This window comes from Dermacentor andersoni, chromosome 4, assembly GCF_023375885.2.
Source record: "Dermacentor andersoni chromosome 4, qqDerAnde1_hic_scaffold, whole genome shotgun sequence".
Classification (NCBI taxonomy): domain Eukaryota; kingdom Metazoa; phylum Arthropoda; class Arachnida; order Ixodida; family Ixodidae; genus Dermacentor; species Dermacentor andersoni.
In genome coordinates this window covers 17,134,786-17,161,053 of record NC_092817.1, presented here as the reverse complement: position 1 = coordinate 17,161,053, position 26,268 = coordinate 17,134,786, and the positions used below count along the sequence as shown (strand labels likewise).

The 26,268-nt window shown below is 50.0% G+C and overlaps 2 protein-coding genes across 4 annotated transcripts in view; one reads left to right on the top strand and one right to left on the bottom strand.

Moving 5' to 3' along the window:
* LOC126536057 (uncharacterized) overlaps positions 1–16,826 on the bottom strand; it is a 31,763-nt gene extending 14,937 nt beyond the window's left edge. Inside the window, exon 1 of one of the 3 annotated variants that reach the window (XM_055073437.2) lies at positions 16,293–16,826. In XM_055073437.2, the coding sequence (XP_054929412.1) occupies positions 16,293–16,676 (384 nt within the window). In that variant the 5' untranslated portion in view covers positions 16,677–16,826. The remainder of the gene's footprint in view (positions 1–16,292) is intronic. The other 2 variants (XM_055073436.2, XM_050182949.3) reach the window with 2 other exon arrangements.
* Positions 16,827–24,681: 7,855 nt separating this feature from the next.
* Positions 24,682–26,268, top strand: part of LOC126535794 (uncharacterized) — a 35,089-nt gene continuing 33,502 nt past the window's right edge. Inside the window, exons 1-2 of the mRNA XM_055073435.1 lie at positions 24,682–25,101; positions 25,178–25,304. Coding sequence (XP_054929410.1) covers positions 24,937–25,101; positions 25,178–25,304 — 292 coding nt within the window. The 5' untranslated portion in view covers positions 24,682–24,936. The remainder of the gene's footprint in view (positions 25,102–25,177; positions 25,305–26,268) is intronic.

The following is a 26,268-nucleotide window of genomic DNA, read 5'->3' as shown; positions in this document are numbered from 1 at the left end:
TCAGCTGTTTTAGAGCAGGGGCCGGTATATCTGTCTTCTTCTGTAGACCTGGAATCATTATACGTACTTGTGGACGGCTCAAACACCATGGAAGAAACGCTGGCTTGGCCGCAGGTGCGTACCCTGAAGTAAACGACGTAGGATGTGGTCTGACAATGCCGCTAAATGTCGAGCAGGGCCTTGCAGCAGTGAGGCTCGCCAAATGGTGGGAAAGGGTCCTAGCATAATGCCTGAGATGCATACGCATTGTCTCAACGGTAATGTGCGTCGTGATTGGGTAATCCTGCGCAAGGGCAATGGTTTCAGCCGTTGATGCACTGCGTGCTAAGCCAAGACATATCTTAAGGGCTTGAATACTCTGAATCGTACGCAGGTTAGTCTTGCAGCTGTTGGATATTGCAGGCAGGCTGTATCGCAGGAAACCAACGAACAACGCCATGTACAGCTGTACATGGCGTTGTTCGTTGTAACAGCCTGTATAGATACTCCCCAACTTTATCCTGCAAGGAACCTGAACAGGTGACAGATAGCAGTCAGCCGCTTTTTCACGTAATTCACGCGCGGAGTCCCAGATAGGTCTCTGTCAATTATGACTCCCAAGAACATGTGACTTCTGCTGTATGGTATAAGTTGCCCGTTAATAGATACGCCGTAAGCAGACATTCGCTTCCTCGTGAATGCCACCATTGCGCACTTCCCGCATGAAATTTGAAGTCCTTGTTCACGAAGGTAGCAAGATGTCATTGTGGCTGCCTTCTGAAGCCGAGCGCGAAGCTGAAGTCGTGTCACACCTGATGCCCAAATGCAGATGTCGTCCGCATAGATTGAAAAAAGTCGGGCTAAGAACTCCGCCTTGAGGGACTCCTCGGCTACCGTAATGCTCGGATGTCGGGCCATTTTCTGTGTGCACGTAGAATGGTCTCCTCTGTAAGTAGTTGCACACCCAGATATACATCTTACCACCAAGTCCGACGGCTTCTAACGTGCTAAGGATGGCTTCATGGGTGACATTATCATAAGCCCCTTTAACGTCTAGAAACAGAGCAGCAGATAGTCGCTTACAGGCCTTTTGGTGTTGCACAAATGTTATCAAGTCAACAACGTTGTCTGTTGACGAACGGCCACGTCTGAATCCGGCCATAGCATCTGGGTAGATTTCATAGTACTCTAAGTACCATTCCAGACGTGTTAAAATCATTCTTTCCATTGTTTTTCCGACACAGCTGGCAAGAGCGATCGGACGCTATGAGGAAATGACTAAAGGCGACTTGCCAGCTTTGAGAAGTGGAATAAGGCGAGTTGACTTCCATTCTTGCGGAACCGTACCCGTCTGCCAGGAGTCGTACAGGAGCAAGAGTGCCTTCCGAGCTTGGTCTCCTAGGTTACACAGGGCACGGTATGTAATGCCGTCAGGTCCTGGCGCTGAAGAACGCCTGCACAAAGCCAGCGCAGCTTCTAGTTCTAGAACGGTGGGTGGTTGAGCGTTCCCGTACCATCGGAATTTGCTTCGCCAGCAATCTTTCTGCAGAAAGATTCAGCGACATCAATATCTCTACATTGTAGATGGAGTGCCAGAGATTTAAACGGGTGGCGCTGACCAGAGGTTGTGCGAAGGCCACGAACAGTCCTCCATATAAGCGACAAAGGTTTTCGCGGATCCAGGGACTCGCAAAAGGATACCCATTGTCGCGAAGCCAGCTTCTTCATGTGACGCTGTATTTTCTTTTGTGTTCGTCTAGCCAATCTCAAATCATAATTGGACTTCGTGCGTCTATATCTTCGCTCTGCACGACTGCGAATTGCTCGAAGTTTCGCTAGTTCGATGTCGAAATCGGTGCGGGAAGAACTATTCGAAAGCAAATGCGTGGTTGTTTGTATGGCATCCTTTATCGCACCCTGTAGGTTATAGGAGGTGCCGTCACGACAACAGTCTTCCATTATTTTTTGTATTTAGGCCAATCGGTGCACTGGACGGTTCTGGAGGACTTGGAGCTAGCCAAACCTTCGACCTTCAAATAGGTCGTGATGTGGTCGCTACCCCGTGTTTCTAAATTCGAAAACCAGTGCACTCTTCCCGAAAGAGAACGTGAAACGAAGGTAAGGTCCAAGCAGCTACTATACGCTGATCCACGCAGATAAGTAGGGCTTCCATCATTTGACAGGCAAAATTCAAGTTCATAGGCAGAGGACACCAACGTTCTGCCTCTAGAGTTCACTTTGGAGCTTCCCCATAGGTAATGGTGGGCGTTAAAGTCACCAGTGAGTACCCACGGCTGTGGAGTCGATGTCAAAATTCCCATCATCATAAAAACTTTATTGTAAGACTGAGGAGTTTGGAGCACGCAGGCTCCCGGGCCCCCGCACGACCCCACTGCACTCAAGCGTTTATGTTGCTTCGCTCCATAACGCCGGCAGCCCGATCAGTAGCCATGGTCTGCACGACCGGGTCTCCAGAGCGCAGCAGGGTCTCCCAGTCCTCCCAGGTCTTCAGGTGCTCGAGGCCCCGCGGGGGAGGATCCGCCGGGCAATGGGAAAGGAGGTGGAGAGCAGAAGCGCGAGGTTCGGGACAGAGATTACAGGCTGATGTGAGGAAAAGTGTGTGATAGTGAGAAAGAGTCAGAGGAGATGGGAGAGTGAGTGTAATCGGCGCCAAAGGGTTGCTTGTCGATTGCTAAGGGATTTGTGCGCTGCGGGGTACAGCTGACGCGCCGCCTTGGAGGCATTCATCAGCTCGTTGAAAGTGTGCGCGCGCTCCTTCGTGAATCCCGGATCGGAGGCCGCAAGAGCCCGGTTTAAAGAACCTCGGGCTAAGAGGTTGGCGGCCTCGTTTCCAGGATTCCCGCAGTGCGCGGGCACCCAAATCAGCTCCACATGACGGGGCGGGGGTGCAACGGGCGAGTCCAGTATGCAAAAAGCAGGGACGTGGACTCGGCCTCGTGCGAAATTTAGGATTGCAGTTTTGGAGTCTGATAAAATATGCCGTGTTTCTGTGTTGATAGCTAGGGCAATGGCGGCTTCCTCTGCAGCTTCGGGAGAGGTGTCTGGGGGGAGTGTGTGCGTTCCAATCGGAGAGAGAGTGTGATCCACCACGACAGCGACCGCTTCATCACCCTTGCAGGCTGCGTCTACCCATACGGCGTCCGGTTCCGAGCCGTAGTAACGGTGCAGCGCTGTAGCTCGAGCTCTGCGGCGCTTATCGTGGTGGTCGGGGTGCATGTTGCGGGGGAGTGGCTTAATGAGCAGTTCGGGGTGTAAGGGTTTTGATATGGGGCGTAATGTCGGATCGTTGGCTGGTATCCGGATTCCAAGGGAGTGCAGTATGTATCGGCCTGTGTTGGTTTGTGTGAGACTAAGGTATTGTGCTTGGCGGTGCGCGTCTACAAGTTCCCCGATTGTGTTGTGGAGGCCTAATTGTAAGAGTCGGTCGGTAGGTGTATTTATGGGAAGGTGGAGGGCGACTTTGTATGCTCGGCGAATAAGAGCGTCCATGGCGTCAGTTTCACGGCGAGAGAGTTTGAGATAGGGGGTGGAGTAGAGTACACGGCTGAGTACAAAGGCGTGAACAAGTCGGCATAGATCACGCTCCCTCATGCCTCTGTGGTGGCCCGAGACCTGGCGGATAAGGTGCGAGATCGCCCCTACTACCTGCCTGAGTCTGCGGAGTGTAGTCGTGTGCTTTCCATCACTCTGGATATGCATACCAAGTATCCTGAGGGTTTCGACCTCTGGTATCGGTCTACCGTCCAGCTCGATGACGATGGGAAAGCAGGGCAAGTTGCGGTTCTTGGGGCGAATGCACAGCAGCTCGGACTTCTCTGGGGAACAAGAAAGTCCTACGCTAACTGCGTAGTTTTGGGCCAGATTGGTGGCTGCTTGGATGGTGTCCTGTATGGCGCCATCACTGCCATGAGTAGTCCATAGTGTAATGTCGTCTGCGTAGAGAGTATGTTTCACGTGAGGAACGGTTGCCAATTGTCGTGCTAGGGGGATGAGTGTGATATTAAATAAGAAAGGTGAGAGGACGGAGCCTTGCGGGTTGCCTACGCTTTTTAGTGAGTATGTGGGGTAGGTGAGCGGGCCGAAGTGAAGCTCGGCCGTGCGTGCTGTGAGAAATGCCTGAATGTTGGTGTACGTACGTGTGCCCACATTCAGTGGGGAGAGTGCAGTCATGATCGCGTGATGTTCGACGCGATCAAAGGCTTTGGATAAATCCAAAGCCAGGACTGCCTTGGTGTGGCTTGGAATGAGCGGATGGAAGATGTCATGGGTGATTTGCAACATGGCGTCTTGTGTGGACAAATGGGTGCGGAATCCCACCATGCTGTGAGGGTATAAGTCATGGTCTGTCATGTGCTGTGCCAGCCTCGCTGATACCACATGCTCGAAAAGCTTTCCGAGACACGAGGTTAGCGAGATTGGGCGAAGGTTTTGGAGTGTAAGTGGTTTGTTGGGCTTCGGAATGAAGACTACCTTTGCGTGTCGCCAAGACTGGAGGAGGGTGCCCTCTTTCCAGCAGTGGTTGAAGTACTCCGTGATGAGAGTAATCGATTGATTGTCCAGATTACGAAGCGTTGTGTTGGTGATCTGGTCGGGGCCAGGCGCGGAATTGGCGCGGAGAGTCATGAGGGCTGCTCTGACCTCTGCCTCTGTTATGTCGGTGTCGAGTTCGGGGTTCGGCTGTCCTGTGTATGAGGGGAGAGGAGATGGTATGCCAGGTGAAGTGTATGTGTCGCGGAGTGTACCCAAGAGAGCATCGGGGTGGTCCATGTGTGTGTGTGTATGAGCCGGGTGACGTGGTGCTGGGTGGTGTTTTTCGTTTTCGATGGATCGATGAGGTGTCGGAGGAGGTGCCACGCCCTTTTGGTTGTCAGTTTGCCGGCGATGCCGTCGCATACTTGCCCCCAATTTGAGCGGCAGAGCTCCTCCGAATGTAGTTGAATTTGGGATTGTAAAGCGGCTAAGCATTTCTTTAGTGTTCTGTTATGTTTACCCCGTTTCCACCTTTCTAGGAGGCTGTGGTAGGCCTCCCAGAGGTGGGCGAGTCGGGTGTCTAGTGTCGGGGTGTCTGTGGTGGTTTCAATCAGCTGCGTATGGTGTTGGATGTCAGTCTGAAGAGAGTCTACCCAGTCGGTGATGTCGGTGATGGGGTTGTCAGGGAGGGCAGTCCGCGCGGTGCGGAGAGCGTCCCAGTTAATGAGTTTGTGTATCATGTAGGCGTGGCGGGGTGGTTTGAATGGGACAGTGACTTGTATCATGTAATGATCACTGCCCAGTGTGTGTTGTGTTCTCGTCCAGGTGACATCACGGAGGGAGCGGCTGATCACCAGATCCGGACTAGTGTCCATGCTGACACTGTTGCCGATTCGCGTAGGCATCTGAAAGTTGTGGACGGAAAGTTGGAGGTTCTGCATGAGCAGCCAGAGCCTGCGACCTCTGTGTGTGGTTGTTTTATATCCCCAGTCAGTGTGCTGGCTGTTGAAATCCCCACCGATTAGTACGGGGTGCTTCCCTGCGAGGGGGTGCAACTCTCGGAGGAGCGAGTCCAACGAGGCCATCGGTTGGGATGGGGGGTGGTAGATATTGGCAATAAAGATGGATGGGAGTGTATCCGTATGATGGATAATTTCGGTGATCACGCTGGGCGTCTCTGATGTGATGTAATGTGTCTTGTGTGTTAAAGTGCGGTGCACAAGTGTGGACGCCCTGGGTCTGTTTGTGGTGTCAGAGTGTGGAGTTATAACTGGGGAGTGTGGCCTGATTGGCGGTATCTTGGAGAAGAAGGACTTGGGGTGTTGGGGAAAGTGTAGGAAGTAGAAGCTGCAGGGGTGCGCGCTTGCCCCGGAAGCCGCGGCTGTTCCAGGTTATGATGTGAAGGGAGTTGTTGCCCCGTCCCGCCATATTGGAGCGTAGAGGGATGAATAAGAGGGGTTAGTCTCGCGTCTATTGGGATGTGGGGTTCCATGGCAGTTAGTTGTGCTGTGGGGAGAAGGGGGGTAGAGAGCGGGGGGAGCTGCGTGAGGCGTGCTTCGAGGAGGTTGACCATTTTCTGAAGCATAGATTCCATGCAGCGTTCCAAGTGCGTCTCCACTTTCGTAGTGAGGTCAGTGATGAGAGCATTGAATTTGCTTTCGAGGCGAACCTCAATCTCTGAGTTTTTTGTCAAATTGGTCGGAGAGGTCTTTCAATTTGGAGTCGACATCGATCGGCTCGGAGGTGAGGGGTGGGGGAGCGATACGTTGTTTTTTTTGAGGGGGGTGATTGAGAGGGAGCGGTGTTGGTTTGTGATAGAGTAGGAGGTGAAGTTGGGAGGAGTGAGGAGTGGGGGAGTGAGAAAGAAGGAGGGGGAGTGAGAAAGAGTAGGAGAGGGAAGTGAGCTCTGAGTGAGGACTGTGAGGCGTCTTACCGCCTCCCGCAGGGCCCGGAGCTCCCCTTCGTTGTGGTCCGGAGTTTACAGGCGGGGCAGGCGGCGATTTTCTTGCACGGTCGCCCCAGGTGAGGTCCTGCTGGGGCTTGTGGCTACGGTCACGTGAAATGGAGCGCGCAGTGCTTGCACTGCGCGATGACTTTCGCGGGGCTGGCTTCCGCTCCCGGGTTCTTGACTGGCATCCGGTGGTTGGCTGGGTGCGTGGTGGCGGGCGTGTGTACCGGTACTTACATTGAACATTCCCAGTATGATGCTCGTCCCCACAGACAATGCACTTGGGTGTACAGGTTGGGGGTTCCGTTGGCGTGTGCTTGTCACCGCAATTGTGGCAACATCGGCTAGTTGGGACGGGACAGACATCCTGGCGGTGTCCGATACGGCGGCAGTTGTAGCAAGCCTCCATTTTTGGTCGATGAGGAAAGCAAGTGTGAATACCCGCCCAAAAGCGGACAGCCTTTGGCAGGGGGCCGGTGGCGAAAGTGATAATGGATCGCTTTTTCCCGAAGGGCCGAGCGTCAATAATTGGTAGTTGAGGATTGAAGGGAACAAGTTTTTTCAGGATTTCATCGTGCGATTCACCACTGTGGGCCATGTGAATGACGCCCCTCACGGCATCATCGGGTGGAGCGAGGTATGCGGTGACATCAGTTGCGCTCGTGCCGATGCGGATTGACGTTATTTGGGCATAAGCTCGAGCCTCCTCTGGAGTGCTGATCGTCAAGGTATTGTTTGTTGGATGCAGCCGCACCTGGTCCTGAGCGAGCGCTTCCTGCAGGTGGATTTTCGTCGCATCACAGATTGCTGCGAAGAGCGTTCGAGGGGTTTCCTTGGTTACGTCCAAACCGCCGCGTGGTCGGACTACGATCTTGAAGTCTCCCCGCGGGAGTTGCGGGAAAGGCGCGTGTCGCGTACGGAGCGGGCGCTGCGCAGCTGGCGGCGCCGCAGCTCGGGATATCTCGGCGGTTGAACGGCCGTCGCCGCCCTTGGGTTCCGTTTGGGGAGAGTGGGTGGCAGTCGCCGGGCGGTACTGTTTGCGGAGACGCAGGACAGTCTCCCATTCTCCGTTTAGGGCTTCGGCGGGGTCGATGTCAGTGCCGTTTACTTGGTATTCCATGGCTGGGTGGGCTGTGGGGGTCACGGACGCTAGGCCTAAGACAGGCGTAGCCTCGGCGTGCACCAGGTACACGGAGAAAAGGCCGAAAAATCCTACCCGGGTGGGATAGTGACACCCAGGTGGGCTCAAAATGGGCGGCTCACCTTCCCGGATACGACGGTGGCTATGTTGAGAGGCTCAAGTCGAAATGACCGGTCGCTGTGGACTTCGAAGGAGGAGCCCATACACAGCGCGTCCGCTCGCAGCGATACCGAAACCACCTCCTCAAAATTCCCCGTAAGCGCTCACAATCTAGACGGCTTGTTGGAGATAAATAGGCTCCAAGAATTGTTAACGTGAGCTTTTTCTTCTTCACTGTTAAGCAAACGTATTGATTTGCTTCGTCAGGAGGCACTGGGTGATGTAAATAAGTCACGGCGTATAAACAACAACCTTGCTGCACTCTCCGTCGGTAGAGGACATAAAGCACTCATACACGTACAGTCTGATAGGAGCTGACAGGTTGGGCTCGCAAATAACGATAATGGGATATTGATGCGTAAAAACAAACTGTCTAAAGTCGGACATGCGTGACCTAAGCCCTCTGGTGTTCCACTGAAAGACAGATGCATTCTTGACCTCCGCTTGAAACGACGGCAATTCTCGGGCCGTAGTTTCACCCTAGAGCCGCAAGCACCGGACTCAAAGTGTCCAGCACCTGCAGTGCGCTCTGTGCCGACGGGGTTTTCATGCTGTTCAGTAGAATGCGCATGGCGTCCATAAGTGACCTCAGCATCACTATGACTTGGCGATCCTCAGTCGTCGTCGCATCCGCGGTTCGTGAGGTCATTGAGGGCGGCGCAATTTGATGTGACTCCGATGCAGGTTGTGCTCGTGGAAGTGTAGGCCACTCTTCAGGAGGTGCGCGACTTGCCTCTTTCTTCGTTTTCGCAGTGTCTGTCTGTGGAAGTCGGCGTTGATACGGTAGCCGCTTTGCCGGAAGATGGTGTATATCTTTCCGTAGATGTAACTCTTCGTAATGCTCTTCGGTGGCGATTGCGTCGTCGCCTGAGAGTAGCGCCAGCCTCTGTGTGTTGAATGGTCCCGTACCATACGTTTGAGTACTGCTCGCTCGTTCCTCACCCGCGGGCAATCATTGGATGAGTCCTCATGAGTACCATGGCAGTTAGGGCATTTTAACACAGTTGCGCGGCAGGCATCTGCTGAATGAGATTCAGCGCACCGTGGGCACACGAGGTTATTCCTACGGACACCTTTTACGTGTCCCATCTTGCAGCATTTGTAGCATTGCAGGGGCTTCGGTACGTATGGGCGGATTGGATGGCGGACGTGGCCAGTTTTGACGTGTGAGGGAAGGCTGTCTCCCTCAAACCACAGCTTCCGGCAACGTGTGTTGCCAATTAAGTCTTGTGATGTGCGTGATAAGAGTGCCTTCTGTGGTGGGCTTTATTAATATCAATAAGTCGTCGGTTGGTATAGAAATATCGGCATCATAAATGACGCCGACAGTGCCATTGCAGCCTGTAGGTATCATGGATCGCACTTGTACGTTGTCTATTTCCGTTACGTGCCGCAGGCATTGCAGTGCACTACGGTGTAGAACATCTACTGCAAGGACATCCTTCCGTGCGTTTATTTTCACGTCCTTTATCTCGTTTGGAGCGATTCCCTCAAGAAACGCAGAAAGGACTTGCCTGTTTAGGAGTCGCAGATTGGACACTGGGTCCACAGGCATGAAGAGCATAGTGTACGGCCAGCGCTGTGGTTTTGTCTTCACGGTGGAGACAGTTGGCGACGAAGACCTCCGTAGTAGTCTGCTTTTTGTGGTTCGGCTCATGACAAGTGTGAAATCGTCGTCCGACGAGTAGACGCTGTCCGAGTACAACTCGGTTGCCTCGCTGTCTGTGTCACTTGACGCATTTCCACGTTTCCTGGACGCGACCCCACATGATGGCTTGGCTCCAGGAAGGTCTTCGTGGCCTTCATCCATTGCCGCAACAAGGGAGCGGCAGCTCCCAGAGTTTGGAAAGAAACAAAGCGAGACAAAGGTACGAGCGTTGTTGTTGTTGTTGTTGTTGTTGTTGTTGTCCTATGTGGTCGTGGCACATACCCACAGTGGGGGATTGGCCAAGAATCGGGCGTTCTATGATAGAAACACTTCGTCGTCGTCCTTTTCATTCCCCGTCATTACTCGGAGTGCGCAGATATACTTATGGATATCATGTTACAGTTTAACCTCAGCCAGATAGTAACAAGCCACGCACGTGTTCAAGAAATAAGTTCGAATATTCTTGACCTTGTGTTGCTAAGTGACAACTTCTCCGCCGATAAGGCAACAATAGATACAGTAGAAGGCATCTCAGACCGTAAATTGATCCTTGACTCTAATCCGGTTAATAAAGAAGCTGTGCCTTTGCAACTGCATATTACCTCCGAGACTAGCGAAGCTGACGATACAAGTATCACCGATAATCTCCTTCGAACTCTCGTGATTTACTGAACTTTCATGTGACGATACAGTTGATGTCGAAAGGTTGTGGCTGAGGTTTAGATCGGTCGTTTCATATTGCATCACGCAGTATGTACCAAGAAAAACTAAAAAAGTAAGGAAACATAAACCGTGGATAACGAGGGACAGTATTCATGGCAAACGGTAAGTTGAGAGGCTCAGAAAATCCCTAAAAGTAGAATGTATACCCCTAGGACAAGGGAAGTACTCACCAATTCCATTAATAGTGTGAAGCTAAACATGAAAAATGCTAAACATAATTACTTCACCAATACACTCGGTAAATTTATTAGAACATCCCCGGCAAAATTCTGGAAATATTTAAGCAACAATGAATAAATCTAAAGCCAAACGTCTTAAGAAGAAAGCTTAAAAAGAGCGAATAGTATGAACAATTATTTCTGCTCTATATTTACACATGACGGCAACGTGCCATGTGTTGAATCCAGCTCGAAATACCATTTACGTCAGCCAAATGTAACAGAACAAAATGTATTAAACTTGCTCATAAATCTAGATACTAAGAAGCGCCGGGACCAGAGGGCATGCCCAATGATTTCTTCAAAAGATATGCTGAAAGTTTCAAAGCTTTTGTACATACTTAACTATTCTTTAGCGACAGGTACACTTCCTAAAGCATGGAATAAGGCAAAAGAATTCCAATAAATAAATCAGCTACAAAAACAGATCCCTCCAATTATAGGCCCATATCATTGACTTGTACTGTCTATAAGCTACTGGAGCATATTATACTGAAGCAAATAGTAGACCACTTAGAAGGTATATTGTCGCCTTGTCAGCATGGCTTCCACCGCGACCTTTCAACCATAACTCAGTGGAACTGGTTCACGACGTAGCATTGATAACCAAAAACAAATAGACCTAATTTTTTTTCGACTTTTCCAAGGCATTCGCACAAAAACAATAAACTTAAACTAACTTCAGGAGAAGGATCTGTAGTAAATTGTGTTAATAATTACCTGATTGACCGCACCCAATGTGTTGAACTTAACGACCTAGCCTCAAATACAACTAACGTTACTTCAGGCGTACATCAAGGTAGCGTTTTGGCTCCCATTTTATTTGAAAGTTTTCATCAATGACTTGCCCACTAAAATAAACGTAAAGATACGGTTATTCACAGCCGACTGTATTATGTATCACGCAATTATTTCAGAAGTAGATCACATCATAGAGGCCGCAGGCAAGAGGTGCACTGATTGGCAGATCAATCTGAATATACATAAAAGCGCTCACCTTAAAGCAACAAGAAAACAAGGTCTGTGTACCATTACCAAGTGGATGATTCTGTATTACCTTGAGTAGAACACCAAGTATCTGGGACTGACCATAACGAATGACCTTCGTTGCAGCAATCACATAGAGCAGGTAATAGCTCGAGTGATTTCAAACGTCTGTTTATACAGTGTCGGCTCCACTCGGCCCCTCCTAATATTAAACTTAGCCTACACTACCTATGTAAGATCAAGTTTAGAATACGGCAATATTGTGCGGTTTCTGTAAGCTCAACAATATACTAACAAACTAGAAAGAATACGAAGGAAGGCGGTTAGGATTATCTACAATAAATACAGACAATCCGCTTCCCCAACACAGCTTCTTAAAAATCAAAGCCCCTTTCTTAGCCATCGGCCATACCATGCTGAATACGCCGGTTCTCGTCCGTCCCCTTTCTTAAAAAACATATGGTTGAACGCGAAGCTTTCTCCGATACAAACTGAATCAAAGTCCAAAGCCAAAGACCATGTAACATACCCAAGAAATGCTGAGCGACCCGATGCTATGCATATGTGATTTGATTGCTTGTTTAGGATTGTATTGTTTGAACGTTGAAGTTGACTGAAGACACATTTCGTTATAAGTTGCAGCGAGTTCCAACGAGTAGCAATCTAGCATGGAACTCTCGGTCCATTTGCGGCGCTCTTTGGCCACATCGGGGTCACCGCACACGAGGATCGGCGTACTATGTGGCTTCAAGGTCTTCATCGTTTCTGCCAGGAACGTTTCCGCCTCACAACGAGACATGCTCGGTCTGGTGTACACTGAAGCAAGGTCTGACTACGGGCTAGTTGGAATTCCATGGTATAACTCGTCACTTACAGCGCAAACATAGACGGAGGACAAAAAGGACGACGTAGACAAGCGCCTGTTTGCCTTGTCTGTTTCCAGACAAGCGTCTATGTTTGCGCTGTAAGTGACGAGTTATACCCTGGTGTACACGCTGGCGATCACAAGACCGGTAGGCATCTCGACTGCACAAGCGTCTCCCACATGGCTTCTGCATGCCGTTGCCGATACACGGGATCGGCCTTGCGGGCACGATCGCGCTCGCGCTTCCGTACGGCAGCCTTCTCTTGTGCCGGGCGCTGCACCCGCGGCCTACCCATGCTGACGACCGGGAATTAAAGAAATTAAATTATGGGGTTTTACGTGCCAAAACCACGATCTCATTATGAAGCACGCCGTAGTGTTGGACTCCGGAAATTTTGACCACCTGGGGTTCCTCGCATTTCACCCCCATCGAAATGCGGCTGCCGTGGCCGGGATTCGATCCCGCGACCTCGTGCTTAGCAGCCCAACACCACAGCCACTAAGCAACCACGGCGGATCCGGCCGGGAATGCATTGCATGACACGCGTAATGCAATGCATTTATATACAGTTCGTCTGGGTAGCGTGGCGCTCAACTATTTTTCTTTAAGGGGCTTTGATTTTTTCGTCCAGATCCTAAAACGAGCTCGTGTTCACGCGCACTTGCCGTCTTTAATAAGCAGGGAAGCTCAGTTAATCGCGACAGGGGTAGTGTCATGCCTAGCAGACGCAACTTCCGCTTCCAGTGAACTTTGTGCGCATGCGCTACTCTTGCTGCTGAGCTCGTCCCTTCGCGCCGTTAAGGCCGTTCCACACGACAGACCAAGTCCGCGGGCCGCTCGGTCACGTGATGCGACGTCACGGCCCGCCGCGGTCCGGTCCGGCGCAGAGCCCATCCACACGGCGGACCGCCATAGCAGACGGCAGAGCAGATCAACCAGCTACACTCTCTGCCAGAGTGTTATCATTGTTATCATTCCGGCTCGAGTCCCACACAGCCGGGAACTGCTCAACGAGGTATACAAAATAAAAAACCTCCTCGTCACTCCAAAAGGACACGGTGTTTAAAAAATATATCTGCTGCACGCACGTGTAGGCGGAACGGCGGACATGAAACGATTGCCTTGACTGGCTTTTGCTGAGCTGAAACCTAGATTGGATTTGGCTGGAGACACTCTGTTGCCGGACAACATTCGTTGGCTACGCCAAAATCGCTGCGGTTTGCATGCGGTCCGCCGCCAAAACTGAAGCGCGAAAAGCCTCGGTGATTTGTTGGACCGCGAGGGCCGCGGTCTTGCGCGGGCCAACGACGGTACGCACGAACTGGTGACGTCCTATCACGTGATGCGCGGACCGCGGTCCAAAAGAGTAATTTGGTCCGTCGTGTGGATCGGCCTTTATCAGGCACTGACCGGCCGGCCAGTCGACGCTGGTGCGGTACTGCGAATGTAAACTCTAGTGTTATACGCAGTTGTGTAAGTTGGCTTTCTTGCAGTGCGTTTTTGGCGCTCATAGACGAATCAGTGAGACATAGAAAGCTTCGCATTAAAACTGCAGGCCTACGGTCACTGGACTACCGAGCCAAAATCGCTAGAATGAAAGTTCTGTACCAAATAATAAACCACCAGATAAACATTTATTCGTCCAAATATGTATGCAAATCTACAGCCAGAAAAACTATACAAAATCATGACCAAAAGCTTCTTGCGTTGAATGTTTTCGAAATTAATTTTTTTTCCTTCTTGCTACTAGGTAGTGGGACAGCTTGGACCCTTCTGTTTCTAAACTTGCAACTTTAGATTTATTTTTTGAAAGCGGTGCAGGATTGCATTGACAATGAATTTAGCATCTTAAAACTTTGTTCAGCCTGCTTCGAAATCTTACCATTAATTTTCATTTATTTGACATGTTTCGTTTCTCTTATGCTGATCGTACTGTATACCTATTCTTCTGTACTATACTTGTACATGCCCTTCCTGCTATGATCTTGTATAGGATTGGCAGTATGTGAAAAAAAATGAAATAAATATATTTTAAGTAACCCTAGATAGTTCTTACCGCCTCAATATCACGTAATCTGTCGCAACAGTCGTTATGTGCCAGCAATCTGTCGATATATATTCAGTGTCATTAATAATGGATCTTGTTTTCACTAGCTCTCGCAACCATTGGTTCTTCTTAACATGAAAGACACTGCATGATAGTCCCTGGAGATGCACAAGCAACGACAACAGTCAGAGCTATAACATATACATGAAATCCCAGTCACTTAAATACGCTATTGCTATAGCTTATTACTAACGGAGTTCGTCATTCGGATGAAAAAAAGGTCAGAAGAAGTTAAAATGTTGCGCCCACACTACCTTGGTGTTTTGAGCTTCAACAGAACTGCAGTCGGTTAAGGACATTTCGTTATGCCTCACGATATCAGAACAAAATGTGCCGCGAAACGTCTCTTTAATCCCTGTACTTGCCGACACATAGGAACATGTGGTTGCACAGGGGATGTTCTCGGTTTGTCATCTTGACTGGCGATTACGCGTACGTACAATCCCTGAATGGTCGCCTCCTCGGACGTGAGATCCTCCTTAAGGAGCAAGACAGTGCGGTGACATCAAATTGTAAAGTGTACGAAAGGAGACTCAAATGTTCTTCGCTCACTCATGCAAGTAACTGTTCACATGGCATTCATATCGAAGCTCAACATTTTTTTCAAAGCTCAGTACCCCAACTTGTAAAGATGCTCATTAGTCTATGACAGACAATCATATATAGGCTAAAAGGCACTGTCCGCGCAATAGGCGAGCTCGCACTTATTACTACCGTCAGGATACGCTGATATTGCGCAGTGTCGGAGAGTACTCTTTCAGCTGTACCAAGCCACACTTTGATTCATACGTGGAACATGTTATATCCAATCAACAAATTTATCAAAAGTCCATTGACTTTTATGGCGATTCAGACACTGGGCTGCATTCAGAAGGCGTCGTATGACGTCGCAACTGGTAGCGCCATCTATTTTGCGCTCCGCAATCTAACCGCTGCAAAAGTTCTCTACTTAGGGCACTATCAACGCCTCCTAGATAGCACAAGGCCGGTGCACTTCGATCCGTGACGTCATGCTACCTTGCCCGACTGTCATAGAATCTATATATGGGGACGCTCCCGAGTAAGCCGCGGCGATTTTGACTCACCGCTTTCGTCACGCCAGGCTTGGCAATGGAAATTTCGGACCAAGTAGCGTGCAGTCATAGCGCATAGTGTACAGGGCCGCTTTCTAGGTGGCGCAGGATCAAGCCTAATCAGGAGTCGACGCCATCAACGTCAAGCCCCCCGTTTACCGCCGCGCCTCTCACCATCACCCAAACATCCAATAGCCCCCACCGAACTGAAATAAATGTTTATTTGTTCTCCATGCACAATGCTTTCCGCCCTGCTGGGGGGCGTGCAGATCAAGGGGCTTTAAACGGGAAGAGAGTTTGTTACCCCACTGCACTCTTAGGCAAAGTTACACCCTTTGGCTTGCCCCTTCTGCCACACAACAATAATCGTTATCTGCCTTGATGCGTTTCCTTTCTTTAACGCTGCAGCCCGGAACTTTCCATTAACGAACGGCACCCGCGTTATCAGAAGGGGCACTCCAAAGGGTGTAAACTGTTCTATGCTGATAACGCGCGTGCCGTTCGTTACTGGAAAGTTCCGGGCTCGCAGCGTTAAAGAAAGGAAACGCATCAAGGCAGATAACAATTGTTGTTGTGTGGCAGAATAAGGGGCAAGCCAAAGGGTGTAACTTTGCCTAAGAGTGTGGGGAAGGTGTAAGTTTGGAAGGAAAGATAGAAGCAAACGCAAACGCTAGAAAACAAAGGATGAGGGGGCGGAGAACGAGTCTAATAGGCTAATTGAACGTAGGAGCTTAAATAGCAACTCCATCGACATCAGATGTCGACAGAGAGGCAGGCATTCGACGATTGTCTGGTCCGAAAGCGGCTGGTCGTCGAGACGGGCCAACGCGCTCGAGCTCAAGTCAGAACGCCCAAAGCAATAAAAGGGCGCAACATTTCTGGGCATAACACGCAAGAGATGCTTATTTGCGACGTATGTACAAGATACACGCACACACAAAAAGAAACATACCAGTTCATGTCCTTGCCATCCCTCTTCCGCAGTCTTCCTGCGTTTGTGGGGGACCGCACCGGGAGACCTGTCCTCGAGCGGGCGTGAACGGCGCTGCTTTGCGACGGCGCCTCCGCCGCCGGCGCTCGTGTCCGAGTTCTCCAGTCGAGGGCTTAATCCGGACAGAGCAGCCCGTGCTGCTCCTCTGCATCTTCGAATGACGGAAGCTGCGGCGTTTTCGGCAATTGCCAATGATGCAGCAATCAAGGCAGATCGCGACTTCAGTGATGCGTACTGCCGAAAGAACGTAGCCGTAAATCCTTCTGCTGTCGGTACAAGGGCCGGACGTATGCGGATGGGGAACCGTACAGCCGGCTGTGTAAAATGTGGAACATCGAAGGGCATCGCGATTGCTTAAGGACTAGTATCTGTGCACAACACGAATCTGAGCTACATAGCTTTTGCGCTTTTATGGCGAGCTGTATTTACGATGCGCACGCAGCATAAACCAGCCTGCAATCAGCGTTTTCACAAAAGTCATGTATTGGATGCAAAAAATAATCTGGAGCCCCCCACTATGGCGTGCCTCATAATCATATCGTCGTTTCGGCCCGTAAAACATCAGAAATTATTTTAATTTAAAAGTCATGCACGCACTGTCGGCAAGGAGCGATGTTTATATAGCGTGGAATAGCGTTTGCGCGACGGCGTGGCGCAAATTGTGAAGAAGGCGTCGTATGACGTCGCAACCGGTAGCACCATCTATTTTGCGCTCCGCAATCGAACCTCTGCGAAAGTTCTATACTTAGGGCCCTATCAACGCATCCTAGTTAGCACAACGCCGGTGCAGTTTGTGAACCACTGCGTCACGCGTACGTGTGGCGAATTTCTCTGTTACCTGTTCTGCTGTTTCAATATATATATATTCCTTTTATTACAGCGCGCCTGTTAGCCTCTCGGTGGCCGGCATTTTTTCGTGGTCACGTCCGTTCGAAGAAATGTGGGCCGATCCCGGCGAAATTGCAGGGCCAGGAGCAGTGTCTCGTACCCTCGTAAGAGGCTTCAAGCACTCCGGAAATTGAAGTGAACAGTGCATACATTCTTTGGAATCGCGCATACAACATAAAGAACAGCATACATTTCAGTAAAGTACAAGCACAAAACAAGCATCCGAACTGCATAATTGATGATAAGGCGTTTCTCATAACAATGCGAAGCACGTAGCGCTCCCCACATACGTTTCCCGGTAAAGATCACTGTTGCGTAAGCTGCCGTCGCTACGGCAGCTTCCGACATAAGGAGTGACGTCCTTAGCTTTTCGTATATAAAATAGCCAGCCTAGCAACTGATTTCAATGTTGTTGAAGCACCGCTATTGGCGGTGACGTGCTGTCAAAATTACCATTACTCCCATTACTCAGACAGAGAGAGATAAAGAGGAAAGGCAGAGAGGTTAACCAGATATTAGTCTCCGGTTTGCTACCCTACACTGGGGATAGGAGATAGGGGTTAGAAAAAGGACAGAGAGGAGAACGTTAAAAAAAAAAACACGCACACAGGAAGGCACAGACACACAAAAGGCATTCCAGTTAAAGACGTTCACTAAGGCCGGTAGATCGCAAAAAGCGCAATAGTGCTTGCACGGCCTTCTTCTGTGACGGTATGTCCTTTCGATAGAGTAAAATTCCTTTTTCCGATAGCTGTTGGTCGTCCAGCTGGTCAAGTTCGTGGCGAAGGCATTCCCTCTGTGGACTGTACTGCGGGCAGGCGCACACAATATGTTCAATCGATTCTTCATGCCGCAGTGGTCACAGGTTGCGGTGTCGGTCATCCCTATGCGGAATGCATAGGCTTTGGTGAAGGCAACGCCCAACCACAGTTGATATAAAAGTGTGGCGTCTCCACGGCGAAGCTGTGATGGCGCTCGAAGACTTAATGTTGGATCAAGTGAGTACAGTCGCGTATTTCTTAAACGTGGTTCATTCCATTGCGACGCGGTGCACTGCCGAGCAAGTAGGCGGAGCTTCCGTGCTGCGTCATTTCTATAGAGTGGAATTGGGACGTGGTGCTCCTCAGTATGGGCTGAGCGGGCAGCTTGATCCGCCCGTTCATTGCCGATAATACCGCAGTGACTTGGAAGCCACTGCAAGGTTATTTCATGGCCTGCATCACTTATACGTTGTAACGTCTCCGTAATATGAAATATTAGTTGTTCGTGCGGTCCGCGTCGTAAAGGTGACAGTAGAGACTGCAGTGCCGCCTTCGAATCGCAGAATACCGTCCACTTGTGTGGCGGTTCATCACCAATGTAATGAAGGGCAGTAAAGAGCACTGTGAGCTCTGCTGCCATCGATGTTGTCGCGTGGGTTGTCTTAAATTTGATTGTTGTAGCTTTCGCTAGTATGACGATTGCCGCCGCGGAGCTGTTTGGAAAGACAGATCCATCAATGTAAATATGCGTAGTCACGGTGACATCACTATCTGGACCACCACTGGTTCCGAAAGAGAGAAACAAGACGCCCTTCAACAAGCGACCGACGTCGTCCAGCAATGTGCAAAAACAAGTGGTCTCCGGTGCTCTCCCGAGAAGTCAGAACTATTAGTCGTTCGACAGAAGTCACGAAGAAAACTCAATGAACTACCCCACATCACACTCACCTTCGACGACAAAGAAATACCCACAGTAAACCGCGTCCGCATTCTCGGACTCCACATACAACAGGACGGCGGAGGCGCATACACCATCCAACGTCTCAAGCAGACCACCTTCCAAATCATGCGAAGGGTCAGCCGTATCACCACCAAACAATACGGACTGAAAGAAGACGACATAATACAGCTCGTCCAGGCCCTGATAATCAGCCGCATTACCTATACGCTGCCCCGTACTTGCCCCTCACTCCCAAGGAGATAGATCAATTAGACATACTTCTTCGGAAAGCCTACAAGCAAGCGCTCGGCCTACCACCGGGAACAGCGACACTCAAGCTTGAAGCCCTAGGAGTCCATAATAATATAAGAGAAATTATTAACACCCACCTCACAAGCCAACGAGAACGACTAGCCCTCACACCAACAGGAAGAACAGTCCTAGCGCGCCTAGGCTACCCCACACACGGCAAAGGCCACGAACAAGCAATTCATCTGGCCCCCAACTTCCGGGAGCACGTCAAGGTAGCCCCTATCCTCAGAAGCATGCACCCGGAACATCATGCCGATCGTCGCCAAGCTCGCGCAAAAACTCTACAGACAAAATATGGCAGTCTCCCCACCACACTATAAACAGATGCCGCGCAGTACCCCCAAAAAGCAGCCATGACGGCCAGCGTTGTCGACTATAGCCTACAAAAGGTAGTCTCGATGACGGTCCGCACTGCCAGCGCCCTCGTAGCGGAGGAGACAGCCATCGCCTTGGCCATCACCTCTAGTCTGACCAACGAGTACGTCACAATTATTACTGAGTCCCAGGCAGCTTGCCGTAGCTACGCGAGAGGCAGAATATCTTCAATCGCCCACCGACTCCTCAAACAAGCCTCCCAATTCCCGGACGTTGAAATAGTGTGGACTCCAGGACAAGAGTCCCTCCGTGGAAATCAGCGTGCGCACGCTGTAGCCCGAGCTCATGCCTCCCGGGCGCCACAAGGGAGGGATACGGCCGCATCCATGGAGCCCGTACTTTTACAATACAACGCCATACTACAACACCACAGATTGAACAGACGACAATACCCACCACCACACAAGACCCTCTCACGTGAAGACGCCGTAACATGGCGACAACTACAAAGCAACATATACCCCTATGTAAGCAGACTACACGCAATACACCCTACACTATATTCTTACAAATGTCCCCTTTGTAATGATTACGCCTCCCTATATCGCACCACATGGGCGTGCCCCAACGTGAAGGCGGCCCCGCAAATACCCAACCCCACACCCGAGCAGTGGGAAGCCGTGCTGACTAGTTCGGACCCTCGTAACCAGCAGCAACTGGTGCGGCGGGCCCGGGAGACAGCAAGAGCCGCAGGAGCCCTGGACTAAGGGCGCCTCCCGCACAAGCAGAAAGACACCTGCTTGTCCTTTCTTTTTTTTAATAAATGTTTCTCCTCCTCCTCCTCCTCCTTGCCACGCTGAAATTTTCATCAAGGGCAGGGTTGAAGGTCCCCGTGTATGGCGCGTGAGGTTGAGTGGGCCAAGATGGAATGTACTTTTGACATAAGTTATTCTTAACATGGTCCTGACCATGTTTCTTGCTTTCTTTGAATAAAAGCTTGGTGAGGCGATCTTGTTAATATGAGTGGGTGGTGGTGCTATCAATCAAATGTTTGAGGATTTTCCACTAGCGGGTGTGGTGGAGTTGCCCATCTAGAGAGTTACAGAGCTCTGTCCATTGCTGTTGACTCAGAACGCGGCAGTGTGCTTCAATTTTCTTGTTGAGTTGAGACGTGCGACCTTGCGTCTGAGTCTTCTATCGAACCGCTGTCCCTTCCATCTAGAGAGGATGGATGTTTTGGCCTGGATAAGGTGGGCGAGTCTGCTGTCCATGCGCTCAGTCGGGGCATCTGTTGTGATTGTGCGGGTGGCCGATTTAGTATCAGAATGTAGATCGCATGACCATGATTCTATGTCGGTAATGGGAGTATCCGATGTTGCTGTTACACGGCGTTTACGGAACGCATAAAATGTACTGAAAAATTAGCACATAACGTTTACTGCGCTTCTTGAATATACTAATTTTCTTTGATTTCCAAGCATTCTTTGCCTCGTTCCAAGCAAGCACTCTGCGGTAGGTATAGTAGGCTGCTGCTTGTGTCACCTGGTTTCGGGCCTCTTTAAGAATAATCATGATGATGATGATGATAATAATAATAATCTTCATTTATTCTTCAAACATATACGTAATGATTGGGACGGGTCTGTCGAAACCAAGCATGGCTTGTATTGCATTACCCGACAGCAGGGAAGAATTCTAGTTTGCAGAACAAAGGCACGTACGTATGTGCACTTTTGGCATACACAGAAAAATACATATTTATTGTTGCGATAGCCATTCTATGGATACACCAGGCGGATTTCTGCCGTCGCCGTGATGTTCCGTACAAAGTCCAAGGGCGATAGCATCGTCGCCGTGCGCTGTATGCTCAATGGAATGGTATGGTATGCGAGGGTGAGCCGGCGATCGCACGCAAGGGAAGCAGGCGGGAAGAAAGCGCGCCGTCTTCCGTCGCGCGCAAGGCTCGGGAGGAGGGGAGGGGGGGGCGTTCTACTCCGGACGGCTGTATCTTGAAAGCCATCTGCGACGGCGACAGAGCCCGCTGTGCGCTGTGTTTTCGCGGCTTAGTTCGCGTTGATGTGACAGGCAGCGCGAAGGTCAATTCGCTCGCTGTTGCTGCCGCGCAGCTCACCCCAGCGTTTTGACAGCGAGTTTCCGCAGTCATCGAGTGAGATGTGTTCATGTTTGCTTGTGCGCGCATGACACCGCGCTTGTTGATTTAGTTCATAAGCGAATGCTTACAAGTTTATACAGCCCATAAAACTACTATCCTTACTTCGTATAGTTGTCTACTAATTTGTTATCGCAATCGATGCTTCGTCTTTCGGGCGAAACTGCAACTTTTTATTGAAAGGAGAAAGCAGTGCTAGTTGTGTGTCAGGGTCACAGTGTTTTATAGTTAAGTACATGATTCTACAGCTCCCGGAGCAGAATACTCACAATTATTCAAAGAAGCACTCGGCAACGTTAAAAGGATAGTTGTATAGTTCATTTTTACTGCATTTCCGATTCGCGGAGACCGCGCATCACGTTACTTTGCACCGCTCCGCGCGGTCATCGGCGCAGCGTAGATATTATATTTACACGACGCACCAAATTCCGCGGACCAGCATGACGTCGCGGACACCTTATCTGCTTTGTCATTGTTGGCAGCGTGATTTAGCGGCACGTGGGTGGCACTGAGCCACGAAGTGTAGATAGATACTTGCACCATAGAGTGGCTTGCACGGAAGTCATCATGTGCGCCATGTCGGTGATCCAGCAAAAGTTGCGTTCGTGACGTAGTGTGCAAGCTTTTCAATTTCGTGGTCGATGTCGTTTTAACAAACCGGGAGGACCACGGCAAGTTAAACCGGGAGGACCACGGCAAGGTCAACGACAAGACCATGCGGCGAGGGCACGCTGCGCGCGTCATGGCACCGATCACGGCCGGGTATTCGAAAAACAGAATAATATTCGATCCGCGATCGGAATTATTCGGATGTTCGCTGTTCGATTCGAAATCGAATATTCGAGTATCGCACACCAATAAACACAATAAAGCAAGCGGCACATGATCTCCAGAGCATCCAACGAGCAGTGGGGGATCAATGCTAGGACGAGCGCGGTTCGATTCCGTGGGTTCGGTCGCCGAGGCCAGAGCATGCAGGTGGGTGGTCGGAATCAATTCGCATACAAGGTGGGATACCTTGGTCGCATCGAAGCACCTTTTACACTGTGCATTGAAATCTGCGAGCCCCCGGGCCCGAAACCTCAATATGGGGGCGAGCTCCACCACCGGAAAAGCTGGCGCCACCGTCTTCGTGACGTGGCATGAGGGATCACGTGGACACGGTGGCCGCGTCGGCTGCTTCGAAAGCGCCGAAGCGAGCTGAAAACGAAAGTTTAAAGTCCCACCTGCGCCGCGGTTCTGATTAAGTGGTGAGGCTTTACCGCCTTGGGTGTCTGTCTCCTTGACAACATTTGAAAGTATTATAATAGGTAGTGGCTGCCTTTGAAGGCGTGCAGCATGGTAGGCTACTGCTCAGTGCCGCAGTGCCGGACGTACGCAACGGAGCCCGGTGTCAGCCTTATTCACACGTAGCTGCAGGGAAAGGAGCTGTGTGAAGCTTGGCTCGCGAAACTTAGAACCGGCAAACAGCTACAACTCGGGTATGCAGCAAGCACAGACGCGAGGAATATTTCTGCTACGGTGCCGGGACTGCGATGTTCGGTGAGTAGGACAAAATGCGCACTGAGACGCTCGCCCGCGCCCGCTGCCCGGCTAATGTCATGACGGTTTGGTCTATGAACTTGTTGATGCTAGATACTGGCAAGTTCACTGGAACGGAATGGGAGCGATAAGACGCACATTAAAAAAAGGCATGGCATATGGTCATCTTTGTATTATGAATTAATGCACTGGATTACGAAAAAGAAGCAGAGGGAAATCGCACGCTGTGAAGACCGATAAACATACAGTGCGACGCAACTTGAGAAATAATATTGAAATGTCCAAGAATTTAGAAGACAAAAAAAAAAAAAGATTGAATCGTCGCGACGGCACATCACAGTCGCCGTAGCTAGGCGTCAAAGTCTCTATAACAAGATTATTTTTGGACAGTTTTGATAGCGTCCTCGCAACAATGGTTGCTAGTGTACTGTCAAATGCTCATATACTGCGGCCTAAAGCTCGCGGCGCTCACACGCACACATACGGTGCGAAAACGCGCTCACAGCGAAAGCAAAACATTGTGCGCGGACATGCATGCAGACGCGCAGTCGGTCGCTGCGAACCCGTGCGATCGCTGAATTGAAGCTCCATTCTGTTATGCCCCATTTGGTTACACAGACAGCCCACTATAAGAACATATTTCACATCGTTTACTCTCAGCGTTTGGCTACCTTTCACGCAAAAAGCCGGTTCGGGAGACTACATCGCGGTGACCGCGCGCAGTGGCGTTCACTGTACGTATTCGGTAAAGAGATAGCGCCTGTAAACGATTCTGTGCTTTCAGTTTGCCGAAGATTATTATATCGACAGTCAAAAACTTCCCTCGTTTTGAGAGTACCTACATAATTGTCCAGGAGGGCTGCCGCGTGGTGTTTTTATTGAGCGCCGTAAGCGAAACCTATGAGGAGCGCGTCACGTGATCCCTCATACTACGCAAGGGAGACGCTTCCGACAGATGGCGACTCCGTGACTCCTCGCCGCCAATATATATACCGTTTCCCAGCGATCGCCAGCTCGCCTGGCTTGTCGGCGTCGATAAGCGGCAGAAGTGCGCGCCACTGGACGCTTAGAATTGGCTCCGTTGAAGAGCAGCCGGATTTGCTCGTCTCATTTCGGCTGAACCCCAACAATGCCCCAACGCCCCAACCCACTTTCCAGCCCGCGTTAAAGCTTCCTTCATTGCCTCTTTAGTGTCGTGGCAATGCCGTGGCAACAGTGGTCGTGACGATACGGGAGATACCGCCAATGTTTGCTAAATAATCATACATTTTTTACTTGTACTGCCCACTGACAGCTCGACTTACGCGCGGCGCAAGAAAAGAAAATCTAATTAGATGCGTCTTGTAAGTAGCGCCCCCTCTATTTTTAAACAACCTTTTGTGCTATTTATACGGGCCTACCTTAGAGAACGGGACCTGGATGGATGTCGTCATGCACGCCGTCATGGGTGTCGTACTATGGCTGTACTCGGCTGGCTTGGCCAGTGGCGGTTTTGTTTGAACTGTGGTGACTGTGATCGGGATGCCTATAATATTGCGGAAGATGACCGAAAGGTACCTCGGAACTGTACATAATGGTTCCTACTTTGCCAAAATCTTTAACTTCACGTAGTCCGGGGCGCGTTTGAATTTTTTCCCCCCTCCGATGCTAGCCTAACGTTACTTGTGCGGGCGACTGATGGGTTTCAAGTATGACGCTCTCCGGAGCGAACTTGCTGAAATGGGCTACACGGAAGACTTCAGCCTCGAGTCTGCGCCTCTGGTGGCTCGGTTGTGGTCGGACCTCTGTAGCTACCAGGAACAGAGCGTGGATGCAAACACGGCTCTGCGAAGGACGGTGCAGGTGATCGCTAGTTCGTTTTCAAATGTCATGTATCTACCGTAACATGATGATAACAACCTAACCAATTTTCGTTCAGGAAAGGCAAGAGAAAGAGGACCTGGCCGAGTGTTATCGAAAGGAGAACGCCAAAGCAATCGCCGAGGTGAATCGCCTGCACGCCTGCGTCATGCAATTAAAAGAGAAACACACAGATAAACTGAAGGGTGAGCCAGTCTGTATAAATCGCGCTGTACTTATGATCACATAATGCTTCCAGCATTACTACACGGGAGTCTGTGTATAGTTATTTCGATAAAGCTGAGCTTGCATTCGCTGAGTCTCTTGCGTACTTCTCGAAGTTATTTAATCTCGATGCTATGTTTACTGTTGGCAAGAAATTCGCATACAGCATATTCGCATTGCTTGTTGCACTAGATACATGAACCGCTATCCTGACTCATCACATCACATGCTTTACTTAGTTAGTTAGTTGTTCTTGCTATTGATGGTTCGATGGAGGCGAAATGCGAAAACACCCGTGTACTTAGATATAGGTGCACGTTAAAGATCCCCAGGTGGTCGAAATTTCCGGAGTCCTCCACTACGGCGTGCCTCATAATCAGAAAGTGGTTTTGGCACGTAAAACCCCATAATCTAATTTTTTAATTTTTTCTTGCTATTGATGGGTTGGGGCTGTGGGGTTTTTTTTCTTCTTTTCATATGCTGATCGCTTGTTCGCAGTCATTCAACACAAGCACAGCGACCAGAGTTCATTTACTCCAACATTTTTCTTCCATATTATTTTTGTGATCGCCTTCCTGCTTGGACTTATAGAATATTGGATTTTGTTAGTATATAAATGAGCAAATATTGACATGCTGTGTGGCCCTTATCGACTTCATTAGCCATACACCAGTGCATATATTCCCTATGCCCTATTGCGTATGAACGCCCACGCAGTATATTGAATTGCGCTATTTCTTCCATCTTTAATTAAAATCGCACTATAAGTACAACAGCTGAAAAGTTAAAATTTGCGTGATTCCATTTAGTTACATGCTTACACATAATACTTTGTTGCCAGAAACACATACCTTAAACAAGCCACAAAAGGGATTTCAAAGTACATGCACACTTTCTGCAAGAATTTCAGGTGCGATTTCTCAAACATCAGTGTCTTGAGTTTTA